Source organism: Canis lupus, chromosome 18 (genome assembly GCF_003254725.2).
Source record: "Canis lupus dingo isolate Sandy chromosome 18, ASM325472v2, whole genome shotgun sequence".
In the NCBI taxonomy this organism is placed as follows: domain Eukaryota; kingdom Metazoa; phylum Chordata; class Mammalia; order Carnivora; family Canidae; genus Canis; species Canis lupus.
The window spans coordinates 19,747,507-19,762,404 of NC_064260.1; the positions used below are offsets into that span (position 1 = coordinate 19,747,507).

Consider the following 14,898-nt stretch of genomic DNA (forward strand, 5'->3'; position numbering starts at 1 on the left):
GTATTTTCACTCTAAATTTTGAACCTGTTCAGTAGGGCAACACATTTATGTCCTGTTTCATCTCTTTTGTTCCTTTAATATGGTTTTACTTTTTTAATTTAGGTAACCTGTTTGCCCCATGTAAATATCACTTGCTTGCTCAGCTTTTCCTTACCTGGAATAAGGTTTCTTCTCTATGTAAAAGTCCTACCTGCGGCCTCTGGGAGAAAGGGCAACATTTTAAAGTGGGGCAGAGGGGACCATGTACTCTGACTGTAATGTTCTGTGACTTTGGCAAATTGAATATACTCTATTATCTCTGCATTGCCTGGCTGCTTCCTGTGACTTCTTAGTGTTTACTCATAGTCCAGTCCACTCATTTGTATCTGCTTTAATGTTCTGATCTAAGTGTTCTCATATGTTAATGAATGTGTTGTTTTTTGAGGGTATTTTGGGCTTTGTTTTCAATCAAAAATTTGAAAACCAGACTTTTTTCCCCTTTGCCAACACCAATTTGTGACATCATTTTCCTCCCATAATGTTCCCCTTTCCATCCGACATCCCCCTGAAATTTGGAGTCTTTTCGGGGGGGGGGGGATGATATTATAGAACCCCTCAGAGCTTTTGAACATTTAATGCGATGTCAAACTCACTGTTTTTCTGACAGAATGTTTGATGTGGGAGGACAGAGATCAGAGCGGAAGAAATGGATTCATTGCTTCGAAGGGGTGACCGCCATCATCTTCTGTGTGGCCCTGAGTGACTATGACCTGGTTCTAGCTGAAGATGAAGAAATGGCAAGTAGAACCACTGTTAAAGAATAAGCATGAAATATAAAGGGCTGGAGATGTTGCCAAGAATTTTTCTGAGAAAAATTGAGTAATTCTTGCTAATGCGTGAATTATTTGAAAGTTCAGCTGGCTTTTTTTTTCCCTCTAGCTCTTCTGTTTATATAATAAGAGAAGTATACTCACTCAAGAAGCACAGATGAACCCCTAAAATAAGAAAAGACAGAGTTAATCTCACTTCAACCCTATGTACTTACCTGTGCACTTCCTATGTCTAGTATCTACATAGTAACTGAAAGTTAGTTCTCACAATAATCTAAGGCTCGTTTTTTCTTTTTAAGATTTTATTTATTGATTGATGAGAGAGACACAGAGACATAGAGGGAGAAGCAGGCTCCCTGCAGAGAGCCCGATATGGAACTCGATCCCAGGACCCCGGGATCATGACCTGAGCCAAAGGCAGACGCCCAACCACTGAGCCACCCACATGCCCCAGAACTCTGTCATTTTAAGTTAACTTTAGTTCAGATGGGGGGGAAAAGTTCGAAATGTCACTTTTTGTATTTTTAAAGTCAAGTACATACAGTTACAGTGCAGCAGGTACTCTGTACCATCATTCGTTCATTTTTCTCCTTTCGATGCTATAAAATTCATCGGTGTCCTTTTAGAAACCACAGATACTAGAAGGGCAGGAAACAGCATTGGAGGTTTCCTTCCCTGATACATCATTATATTTAGAACGTTGGGCTAATCGTGTTTCAGCTTGTTCAGTTTAATACATTAATCTTTAAAAACCCTCCTTGTCTTTTATTTATTTATTTATTTTTCCCTCCTTGTCTTTTAATGGAAACTTTGATTCACTCTGTAACAGTGAGGTCTCTCTTCAGATGTTCGCACTTGGCATCTGTAGGTTTCAGGGTCCTGCAGCAGGGTGTTTCTGGGCACAGTGACACACAGTGGGCGCTCCACAAGTACTGGTTGAATGCAAAAAGTGATGATTGGTGTATACATTCACCTCACCTGTAATCAAGTGTACTTGTTCCTAAATGGCAGGAATGTGTTGCTTGGTATCTTACTTTTCAGCAGACTAAGCTCTATTCTGTTCTAACACTTTTTTAAAAGTAATAGTCCTCAAAATCCTTGCCATTGAGACAAACGGATTATGTTATTTTCTGTTACAGAATCGAATGCATGAAAGCATGAAGTTGTTTGACAGCATTTGTAACAACAAATGGTTTACAGATACATCTATTATACTTTTTCTAAACAAGAAGGATCTCTTCGAGGAAAAAATCAAAAAGAGCCCTCTCACTATTTGCTATCCTGAATATGCAGGTATTTTACTCTCTGTGGATAACTTGTCAGGTTATGTATTTATAGTGAAAGTCCCCCTAACACAAGATTTCAGTAACAGATTTTTGAATCTTTTGCCTTAATGACTCTTACTTTTATGGGAAATTATTAAACACACTGAAGGACAAATATTTCCTTGAGATATAGCTAAGATTATTGAAAATAAACATAGGCCTATAGAAAAGGTGCTAGATAATTTTCTGTGACGAATCTTAGGTCTTCGTAAATTTAAAACACTGATTTGTTCATCCAGTGACCAGATCTCATATCAGGTAGGTGTGATGCACAGTAAGACATGTCTGTGCTCACAGTCTAATCTCAAAAAGATAAATGTACTCATAAAGTAGGGCAACATGTTACTACAAAGGAGTGTGAATGGTGATTATAGAGGGATAAATGAAGAAGGAATCCATGAGTCATTTTCAGGGGAGTCAGGCAAAAGTTCACAAGAACTTGCAGCACTGGTAATGAGACTGTTAATGGTACTGTAATTTCCCAGCTCTGGGAAATGGTTCACACTTCAAAAGGAGACCTGAGGTACAGTCCTGGCCTTTCCATGATTAGCTCTTTGATCTTCAACAAGGCAGTTAATTTACCTGGGTTTCAGTACCCCATTTGTAAAATCAGAAGCTGAGCTAAAACTTGGTCCTAGTTGAGTTCCTTGGAACCTCCTGGGCTGCTGTTGAAAAGTGGGTTTCGGGAAGGGAGACACCTCTCTCCTCCACCAGACATGCACACAGGCAGCATCTCTCTTATTAAAGCAGAGTGAGTTCGTTTTTAATCTGTTTTGCATATTGGGTTTCTGAGTAAGATTTTATTTTAATGAGGAGAACTCTGTGCCTCAAAGAATTTAACTACCACTGGTTTATAGGATCTCTAAACCTAAATATTCTGAAGAGTTTGGTTCATTTAGCTAATGATACAAGTTACCCTCACTCCATCCTTTAAAAAAAAAATTCTCAAGAACTCATTTCATTATGAACAAAATTTGAGTCTTGTATTATGTATTTACCACCTTTTTCCAAAGGCACTGATAAAACCCCCCTGGGAGGCCAGTCCTCTTTCATCCTGCTTAGGCAGGTGGGAGCGCTCAGGCTTTAGTGACAGTCCAGGTCCAGACCCACGTCTGGGGCACTTCTGCACCTGGACCATTAACAACCAGACCACCAGAATTAGATCCTCATTAGAACCAAAGGGGAAGGTTCTTTGATAAGTTAATCACACTGTTAAGTATTCCAGGTCTTTCTGTGGCCTCCAAGGTTATACTTCATTTCAAAATAATTTGACATAGTTGCTTGTTAACTTTTGTTTTCTCTCTGAAAGTCATAGTTTCCTGTCACCTTGTCCAGAAACATTTTAGTGCTTTTAAGGTATAAAATTATTTGCAGTCCTGTGTCCAAGTTTGAAGCTAGCCAGAATCAAGGTGCCTCATCTTTCAGTTTTTTTGTCATTTTCTATTATGAAGTAACCAATTTGTGCTAATATTATCAGAGTTCCCAAATGAATCCATAAATATCATATGCCTATAGGGATTTCAGAGCAGCAAAGAGTATTTCTTATGTTGTCAAGTTAGTAAGAATCTGTGATATCACAGTCTTTGAACACAGAGAGTATTACATAATTTTTTCACATGCCCAGTGTTAGGATTATAATGTCAAGTCCTCATTGCGCATCCTACGTTTTGATTCCCTTGCTTCTTGCTGCAACCTTCCCTTTTAATTCCTGACTGTTGACTCTGTATAGAAGCAGCCTCTATAGCCTCTAAACTAGTCACTTGGTTTCTCTCTACCACTGCCTGCTCCTATTTCCTTCTCTTTCACTTAAATATCCATATGTTGGCATTTCAGCACATTCCATCTGCAACCTGTGATCTTTTCGCGCACTCTCCTTTCATAGTCCTGTTTATTCTCACCATGTTAAATTCCATGGTCGACTCATTTCTCTATAGAGCTTTAGGCTCGCATTTCCAACTGCTTGTTGAACATGTCTGTTTTTTTAGCACCTGAAACTCAAACTGAACTCGTGTTGTTTGTTTTCTCAACTCTCCTCTATCTTCCTTTCAATTATATCACCACCCCCGCTTTCAGGTCTCCATTCGTGAACTAGGTCATCACCTATACCTGCCTTGATAACTTGACAGTTCTAGTGTATGTAGAAAAAAATCTATCACCCTCCCACCACATCTTTGCCATTCTTAAGAATTAAAATCAGATTAAGAAATGTGCTCATGAATCTATTCGTGTATCTTGTAGCTCTTGGCACTTAGCAGTCTAGCTATGCATAATATATACAGCAGGTTGAGCTATCCACTAAGTGCAAGCTGTTTCCCCAAAACATATTTTTAATTGACAAGTTGCATTAATTTCTGTAAATAGGACACAGTTTATTGCTTAAGAATTTCAGAGCACCACTCTTTTGTGATTTGATAATACTAAATTTTGATTTGTTAAGTATGTGGTGATCTCCTAGCAAACTAGGTTATTTAGACAACCTAGAAAAAGTAGAAAAATTCTTAGAAACATACAACCTAACAAGACTGGAACATGAAGAAATAGAAAATCTGAGCAAACCAATTACTTTGTAATCAAAACCTCCCAATAAATAAGTCCATGACCAGATGGCTCTACTGATGAATTCTGCCAACGTCTACAGAAAAATTAATACCAGTCCTTCTAAAACTCTTGTAAAAATTATATGTATATAGGAGGGAACACTTCCAAACTCATTTTATGAGGACAGCACTACCCTGATACCAAAATCAGACAAAGATGACTTAAGAAAATTGTAGGCAGTACTCCCTGATAAATGTAAATGCAGAAATCCTCAACAAAATCCTAGCAAACAGAATCCAGCAGTCTGTTAGAAGGACCGTACACCATGATGTAGTGGGGTTTGTTGCAGGGACATAAGAGTAGCTTAACATTTGCAAATCAACATGCTCTACGACCTTAACAAAACTAAAGATAAAAATCTTGATTTTCTCAAACACAGAAAAATCCTTGACATAATTCAACCGTAAGTAATGATTGATAAAAACTCAGCGAAGTGGGTACAGAGGGAATATACCTCAACATACAAAGACCATACATTATAAGCTCATACTTTAACATCATACTTCAACAGTGAAAAGCTGCAAGCTTTTCCACTAAGATCAGAAACAAAACAAGGAATCCCTGTCTTGCACTTTTATTCAACATAGTATTACAAATCCTAGCCAGAGCACTTAAGCAATTAAAGAAATAAAATGCATCCAGATTGAAAAGGAAGAAGCAATACTGTCTCTTCACAGATGACACATATATGTATACATGTATGTGTGCATATACACACACTCTTCCAAACTACTATTAAACTAATCAGTTCAGTCACATAACAGGATACACAGTATATATGCAGAAATACTGTGCATTTCCATACACTAGTAATGAAGTATCAGAAAGAAATGAAGAAAATACCATTTACAATTGCATTAGAAAGAAAAAATAGCTAGGAATAAATTTAAAGGGAGAAAGATCTTTACACTGAAAACTACAAGACATTAGTGAAACAAATAGAAGACGATATAAATAAATGGTAAGATGTTCCATGTTCATGGATTAGAAAAATATTGTTAAAATGCCCACACTACCTAGAGCACAATCTACAGATACAGTGCAATCCCTATCGAAATTCCAATGGCATTTTTTCACAGAAATAGTATAAATAACCCTAAAATTTGTGTGGAACCACAAAAGAACCCAGATAACCAAAGCAGTCCTGAGAAAGAACAGAGCTGAAGACAGCATGTACCCTGATTTTCAACTGTATTACAAAGCTATAGTAATCAAAACAGTATGGAATTGGCATAAAAATAGATGCATATATCTGGGAAACAGCCCAGAAAAAAAAAACCCAGACATATATGATAAAATTTAGAACATATAAGCCAAGAACATACAATGCAGAAAAGACAGTCTCTTCAATAAATCATGTTGGGTAAACTGGACCACTATATTTTACCATACACAACATGAACTTAAGACTCCACTGCTTCTCCTCCTCCCCTCTGCTCATGCTTACTTTCTCTTTCTCTCTCTCTCTAATAAATAAATCTTAAAAAAAAAAATCAAGACTCCAAATCATAGAACTCCTAGAAGAAAAGAAGCAGTAGCTCCTTGACATTGGTCTTGGTGATGATTTTTTGGATCTGACATCAAAATTAAAGACAACAAAAGCAAAAATACACAAGTAGGATCACATCAAGCTGTAAAGTTTTTGCACAGCAAAGGAAACCAACAAAATGAAAAGGGAACATATGGAATGGGAGAAGATATTTGGAAATTATGTATCTGATAAGGGATTAATATTGAAAAATTATATGAAGAACACCAACTCAATAGCAAAAAAAACACAGTCCACTAAAAAATGGGCAGAAGATCTGAATTGATACTTTCCCAAAGAAGACCTAGAAGTGGCCACCAGGACCACAAAGAGGTACTCAAAACCACTAATCATCAGGGAAATGCAAATCAAAACCACAGTGAGCTAGCACCCTTATCTGTTGAGAATAGGTATTATCAAAACAACAAGTGTGGTGAGGATGTAGAGAAAAGGAAACCCTCTTGCACTGCTGGTGAGAATACAAATTAGTGCAGCCACTATGGTAAACAGTATAGAGAGTCCAACCAAAAAATAAAAGTAGAAATATCCAGCAATTCCACTTTGGGGAATTTTTCCAAAAAGAATGAAAACACTTAAAAAGATATGTACACCCCCATATTTTTTTGCGTTATTTACTATAGCCAAGATACGGAAACAACTGGTGAAATGCACTGGAGTATCACAGGTGGGAGTTGGTGCCTAAGGTCCTGTCTGACATGGGGTGAGCCACCAGTGGGAATAGAGAATAGCTTTACCAATCAGGCTGGGTAACAGAGGACCTTGAAAGCCAAGCAAATAATTTTTTAGTGTCCCCACAAAAGATTTAACGATAGTTTTCCAAATGGAACAGTTTTTGAGATGTTATGTATGTACATATATAAAATACATATGTGTGCACTTAGCCTAAATTGAATTTTAAGAAGTGAAAATACAGATATATTTGCCACTCAGATCAAGGCACTGAGTATTTCCACGTCCCCTGAAACCCCAACCTACCTCTCCCAGTCTTAAGCAATCACCACCACCACCATCCCCCTACACACCGAGTAATGACTTTTGTCTTCATAGATTTTGTTTTCCACCTTCTCTTCCCAAACATCAGTTGAATCATACAGTTCTGTGCTCTTTTTGTGTCTGGCTTCATTGGTTCCACAGTATGTTTCTAGAACTCATTCATGTGGTTGTACATCCAACAGTACTTCATTCTCATTTCTCAGTACTGTATGGCAGCTCATTGTACGGACACACCAAACTTTATTTGCCAGTCTGCAATTAATGAACTTTGGGGTGGTTTCCTAACATGGAGGTTACCTCCGCTATGAACAGTCTTTGTATGTCTTTTGGTGCATACGTGTGTATAGTTCTGTTAAGGGCAAGCTGAGGCACTGTATTGCTGCCCCACAGAGCGTGCATTGTGATTATCTTTAGATACAGACCACTTCTGGAGTGTCTGTACTTAGAAGTCTTCAACCGCATGGCCATAAACCACATTGTAGGCCTGTGTACAGTTTCTGAATAAAGAAAAATGAAAAAAAAAAAAGAAATGCTAATTAATATGTATAGAGAAGAATAAAAAGTACAGATGGGCATTCAGTCAGCCAGCATTTCTTGGTCAGCCACTAGGCTAGAAATGAAATGGCGTGCCACCATCAGAGAAGGGAGTTGGCTCGGTGTTGGGATGGAGAATATAAAGGAGAAGAAAATGAGGAGATCTGACATTTAGATCAGGCAGGGAAAAATACCCTGGGGAGCATGTTTGTTTGTTTTTTTAAGGCTTAGAGTCATGAAAAGGTCATTAACGTCGGGTGTTTTTCATTTAGAAGAAATCATTTTTCTCATTCCAGAACAGAAAATAACAAAATACCCCACATATTTTGTATGTATGAAATGGACTTCAGTATTTCCAGGTCCATTTTGCTTATTAGCCATGTACTCATTTTAACTTTTCGCCTTCTGTCTTGCCTTTTCCCATCCCAGGCTCAAACACATATGAAGAGGCAGCTGCATATATTCAGTGTCAGTTCGAAGACCTCAATAAGAGAAAGGACACAAAGGAAATATACACCCACTTCACATGTGCTACAGATACTAAGAATGTGCAGTTTGTTTTTGATGCTGTAACAGATGTCATCATAAAAAATAATCTAAAAGATTGTGGTCTCTTTTAAGTTTTGCAGTTAATGGGAAAATGTATTTTCAAACCAAATGAGTGCTTATATGTGGATCTCTCTAAACTAGAGTCTTGCAGCAACACAGAATGTAGTATATGGCAAATGCATCTGGGACCTGACGAAAGTTGTGTTTTTTTTAATGGAAAGCAAGAGAAGGACCTTTCTTAAACGTGAAAGGTGGTCCTACGGTGTGAACCTAAGGGCAATGTTAACGCTCGGCTCTAGTGTATTGATGATTTCTGCGTAAGTGTAAATATGCAAATGTATGTATACATGTATTTATGACTTTAGTTTTCCACATTACTTTTAGGCTTTAAGAGTGGCAACTTAAGATTCTAAGCGCGATGGCTTTGGTAATAACAGAAATATTAAGTACTTTGTACTGAATGACAGACTATTACTGTGTTTGCCAGTTTTAAATAGCTTTATTTATGTTCATGTCCTGTAAATTTTTAAGTACAGTAATTAATATTAGGAAACATTGCAGTCTTTATCTTGATTCTATGTATACTTATCCTAAAAATATTTGTACAAACCTTGCACAGACTATTTTAATAACATGATTTGTTCTTTAAATTTAACGTGTTTTATTGAAATGTTCTTAAGAGGATGACTATACCTGCCTTTGGATCAGTTATGTAAACACTGTATGCATTTTAATTTTTCTTCAAAGAGTGCATGCTGATTTGATTCTACATTGAATTGGGTTTGAAAAACTAAAATTTCAGATTTTTGAGGATATACTCTTCGACTTAATATAAACACTTAATTTTTATTCAGTTGGTTTGTTTTCACTTTGAATTTTAATATTTGAATGGTATTCATGCATTTCCTTAAAGGCGATGCCAGATTAATTTTTATACACTTTAAATAACTACATTTTTATTTATAACTAAGCTTAGGTGGATTATTGAGAGCATTTTGTGGGTAAAAAATATGTCAGCATAATGAATTTTGAGACATTCATTTGTGTATTTCCTTTGGGAAATCCCTTGTACCTAGCATACATGATAGTTCCTTATTTGGAAGATAACAAGAAAGATCTTTGAATATTCTGCTGCTGATATAATGCAAGCTTTAAATTCATATATGTAACTAGTCTCAAATTTAATTATCACACTATAGTAAAATTCTTTTTCCCTTAGACTATTCAAATTTCCTCCACTTGCTTGAGTTAGTATCTTTTTAAATTGTGCTGTTATTTCTGAGAATGAAATGGGCAATTACACTTAGAAACTGAGTAGTAGTGTTAAGTAAAGTCAGTGATTGTATGTGTCCTGAAATAAGTCTTACGTGTTAGCTCGATATTGAATTTTGATAGTCATTTCTTTTGATTATTCACAATGTGTCTCTGTGACCTCGTTTCAACCACATGAACAGCATTCCCTACCCTCCTGTTTTTTCTCCTCATCTTGAGAAGTCCTTCAGTAAGCTTGGTGGATAAGTAATTTCTAAGTTGACTTAATGTGCTGTCATTTTGTTGCAGTATACTTCTTGAAGTAATGTGTATGTGTGTGTGGGTAACCACGGACTACATTTTCACCTGTTCTATTTTGGGGATTCATTTTTCTTCTTTGTAAAGAAACTCCAAGTTATCACAGTTTCTTAAATGTGTTAGTTTAGTTTCTTTATGTGCCTTCCATGAAAGATATGTTTTCATTAATTTCACCGATGGGAGACCTGTAACATCCATATTGTGAAGCTATGTATGAAATTCACCTATACTATGAATAAATTTGAATCATGAGAAATACTGTTCAAAAAGCCACAAAGAAGCACATCTTGGTGACCATCATTGGTGAATTCCTGAACTTTATTCTGTGTAATTGTGTTACTAAAAAATCCTAATAAATTTAAATTTTTAAAATTTTACAAACCTGTTGAGTAAATACATGTTTTGCATTAGGATTTAATTATCTATCTAGAATGTCCATTTGTTCTCTGTCTTTGCTATCCTTTTGCAATTTCATCTACTCCAGAAGCTTGAGTAGATTTTTCTGCCTCCAGTCTTCCTCATGAGCTGTGGTGCCACATTTAGGACTGCCTGCTTGATGTTCCCTGTTAAGAATGTACGGCCTGCTTCAAGTCCATATGCCCCAAACCGTATTCATCATTGTTCTCCTATTAAACTAGTTCTCCCCTCCTTGTATAGCTAGTCAGTATCATCATTTATTCAGTCTCTCAGTGGGAAGCTTTTGAGCCACTTAGAACTCTTTTTAACCCTCCTCTCCGCCACCGTTCCGCTCCCAATTCTACTTTTTTGGTGCCTTAATTTTTTTTTTCTTCCCATTCCTACTACCACCTACTGAATGCAGGTTTTTGCTTAATTTCCACAGGAAATGGCGCATTAATTAAATTCACCTCCCATTTCCCCTTTCTCTAATCCAGGCCAGTTATTCTAATATAGAACTGCAGTTGTGTTATCTTCTCTGCATTGACCTGCAGTGACTCTGATGGGTCAATAAAATCAAATTTAACTTAGCCTCCTAAAAAAAAAAAAAAAAAAAAAAAAAAAAAAAAAAAAAAAACTTAGCCTCCTATTCAGGGCTCTTCCATCATCTGAGCCCATGTCATTACATTTCCACTCCACTCCCAAACTACATCTTAATAGTAATTGTACTTTGTGCATAGCTGGGGTTTTCCTTCAGTGTTTACGCGCCATGTGAGGTATGCTCAAAACAATGCCTGGAACATGGGAAGTGTTCATTGATATCTGCTAGTTATTTTTACTAATTAGGATTTTGTGATACGATTTTTAGGTTTAACTGGTATCTTCTTTAGTCTGCCCTTTTGGGAACTGCATGGTTCTGGTAAAGCTGCCAGTCCTCCCTGGCATAGGCTCAAGCCTGACCAGACCTAGTCTCCCATCACTAGGCAAGTGACCCAGAATGAACCGGTTGTAGTCCCACTTATCACCAAGTTTCTAAAAACTGTTCTAGTTTCTAACATTCCCTTCATTTCAGTACTCTTCTAAAAGACTCCTTAGATGCTTGATCTAATTCATTCAAATTCAGTCACTGAAAAAGTCCTGAATAAAATGCATATGTTCTTACTGAATGTTAAAGTAACTAAGATCAGAAAAGGCTCAGAGAGGTTAACTCGAGCAAGATCAAATCAACATTTCAAACCTAGGACTTCTGACTTCATGTCTGTTATAGAACTCTTAATGCTACCTTATTTCTAGAAAACCTGTAAGTAGCTTATCCTTAACCTGAGTTTATCTGAACCACAACATGTTTTTTAGATTAAAAATACATAAGATAGAGCAAAGCTGGAGGCATACTGCCCGATTCCAAAATACATTACAAAGCGTAATCAAAATAATATATTATTGCCATGAAAATAGACACACGGATCTGAGGAACAGCCTACAGAGCTCAGAAACTCAGGCATTTATGGTCAATTAGTTTACAAAACCAATAATATACAGTGAGGAAAGGATATTCCTTAAATGGTGTTGGGAAAATTGGACAGCCATATGCAAAAGAATGAAATGAAATGACCACTATTTTAAAACACATGCAAAAAATAAACGGATTGAAGACTTGAATATAAGATATGAAACCCTAAAACTCCTAGAAGAAATGTAGCTACCTCCTTAACATCAGTCTAGGCAATGAATTTTTTAATCTGATACCAAAATTAAGGCAACAAAAACGAAAAATACGGAAGTAGGACTACAAACTGAAAAGCTACTTACTGCACTGCAAAGGAAATAATGAAAAGGCAGCCTATGGAATGGGAAAATACACTCACAAATCCTATCTGATAAGGGGTTAATATTGAAAAGCTATGAAGAACTTTTACAACTCGATAGTGAAAATCACACAATCTGATTTTTAAAAGATGATCTAGACATTTTTCCAAAGAAGACATACAATTGGCCAACAAGCCCATGAATGTTTTCAGCATCACTAATCATCAGAAAAAAATGCAAATAAAAATCACAAAAATGCTCATACCTGTTAGAATGGCCATTATCCAAAAGACATGAAATAAGTTGGTGAGAGTGTGGAGAAAGGGAATGCTTGTGCACTCCTGGAGAGAATGTAAATTGGTGCAGCCACTACTGAAAACAGTATGGAAGTTCCTTGAAAAATTAAGCAGTAGAGCTGTAATATCCAGCAATTTCACTTCTGAAGAAAATGAAAATTTATTCAAAAAGACGGATACATCCTCATGTTTACTGCAGCATTTACAGTAGCCAAGCTATGGAAACAATCTAAGCACCAAGTAATAGATGAATGGGTCAAGAAAACGTGGTATATAAATATAGAATATTTTTCAGCCATAAAAATAAAACCTTGCCATTCGCAACAACATGGATGGATCTTCAGGGCACTGTGTGAGTAAAATGAGAGAAAGACAAATACTTTATGAATTCACATGTGAATAAAGAAAAAAAAATAGTAGTTCATAGATACAGAGAACAGATTGCTGATTGCCAGAAGCAGGGTGGTCAGCAAAATAGTGAAAGAAGTTAATAGGTACTAACAGCTATAAAATACATCACGGAGATAGAACGTAAAGCATGGCAAGGATCGTTGATACTGTGTTGCATATTTGAAAGTCAGAGAGAATCTTGAAAGTTTTCACCACAAAAAATTTTGTGACTATGTGAGGTGATAACTGTGTGGCAATTATTTCACAATATATACAAATGTCTAATTATCATGTTGCATACATGAAACTAATGTCCTATATCAAATATATCTCTATAAAAATAACAAGAAAACATAAATATACCTATTAAGTCTTATACACAAGCTATATTCTCTTAACATCCATTAGATTTGAAGCTAATATAATTTGTATGAACAAATTAGATGTTTTATATGAAGCTTTAGATGTTTTACATTGTATACTGTCTGCTGAACCAACCATGGTGCCTCTTATAAATGAATTTAATGCTGTCATCAGCGTTAAATTGCTACTCTTGTCACTGCTCAGTGTGCTATTTTAGAGGCAGGTAGAGAGTGGTGGTGGTGGCCTAGACCCTAGCATCTGGTCCGGGTTCAAATCCTGACTCTATGTCTTTTTAATTGGGCAAACTTGGGAAATTTATTTAATCTTTCCTCTGCTTTATCATCTGAAAAAATGGGGATTAACTAATCAGAACACTAATCTTAAAGGTTATCAGTATTTACTAAGTTGATAATGCATATTAAGCACTGAGAAGTGAGCCTGGTGTGTGGCAAACAATAAATGTCACTGTTACTTGATCATAAAGACTGTTTAATTTGGGGGCGACTTTAAAATCGTCATCAGTGTTTGACCAGTGGTTGTTGCTATGAGCCTTGGATGAAATGCCTCAGAAACAAAATAACCACTGTGATTCACCTTTATGGTTAAAAATTCTGAGTGTCTCACACTGATATTGATAAATGGAAAATGTGGAGGACCAAAAATGCATCTTTTTTTTTTTTTTAATTCAACTTCAGCATGTCTCTTGGTTTCACATAACCAAAAATATGAGAGATTTATGTCAAATTTGATTGGGAAGTTTTGTTCCTGTTAGTTGCTTCTCAAAACCCTATCTTAATACTTAAAATGCGCTTCTACCACGAGTTTTAGATTTCACAACTCCATTGGCCTGTTTCCCAGGCATTTTTCCCTTAACCAATAACTTGCTTTGGTGTCTGTTGTGCTATTATTTACTTGGATTTTTAGTTACATTAAAAGTTGTGAAACAGGGACACCAGGGTGGCTTAGCAGTTGAGCGTCTGCCTTTGGCTCAGGGCGTGATCCAGGGATCCAGAATCTGGGATCGAGTCCCACATCGGGCTCCCTGCATGGAGCCTGCTTCTCCCTCTGCCTGTGTCTCTGTGTCTTTCATGAATAAATAAATGAACCTTTAAAGAAAAAGAAAGTTGTGAAACACATTTCAAGTGCAGAAACACCCAAATGTGCCATCATGCAGACCAAGGCTGAAGAAGCCTGCCCTGGGACAGTCACCACCATGTGATGAATCTTAAGCGCCATATAAAAGGTCAGGTATTGCCAGCTTCCATGATTTACTGGCCATTCTCCTGAGCTCCATACCAACAGAGTGAGTGGAAACCCTGCCATTGCCAAGAGACAGTTCTTCAAATTAAGAATGCATTGTTTTATGGATTAAAATGGAGACAATATTATTGAAGCCAAGTGTGCATAAAAGATCAGTGCCGATGTTAACAACTATTTTAGCAGGTGATCAAGTGCCACTTTTAATAAAAGGAGGTGCTGTTTCCTCCTGAATTACATAGTGCCTCACCTAACAGAAAGCAGACTAGGGCATAGAGTAGGACTGCTGATAACCTGAGAAGGCCAAGGAAATTACTTTTCCAACTGCAGTGTCAATGAAGGAATTCTTAATCTTATCCCTGCACACGCTATGTATGTTTTCTCTATCTTACCAGGATTTTCTTTTTTTTTTTTTTTAATTAAGTTAGATCTGTGATTTGGGAGTTCATTTTTACTAAATTGAG

General features: G+C 36.6%; 1 protein-coding gene across 1 annotated transcript in view; it reads left to right on the forward strand.

Moving 5' to 3' along the window:
- GNAI1 (G protein subunit alpha i1) overlaps positions 1 to 10,307 on the forward strand; it is an 80,496-nt gene extending 70,189 nt beyond the window's left edge. Inside the window, exons 6-8 of the mRNA XM_025449357.3 lie at positions 647 to 776; positions 1,949 to 2,102; positions 8,238 to 10,307. Coding sequence (XP_025305142.1) covers positions 647 to 776; positions 1,949 to 2,102; positions 8,238 to 8,428 — 475 coding nt within the window. The 3' untranslated portion in view covers positions 8,429 to 10,307. The remainder of the gene's footprint in view (positions 1 to 646; positions 777 to 1,948; positions 2,103 to 8,237) is intronic.
- Positions 10,308 to 14,898: the final 4,591 nt, after the last annotated feature.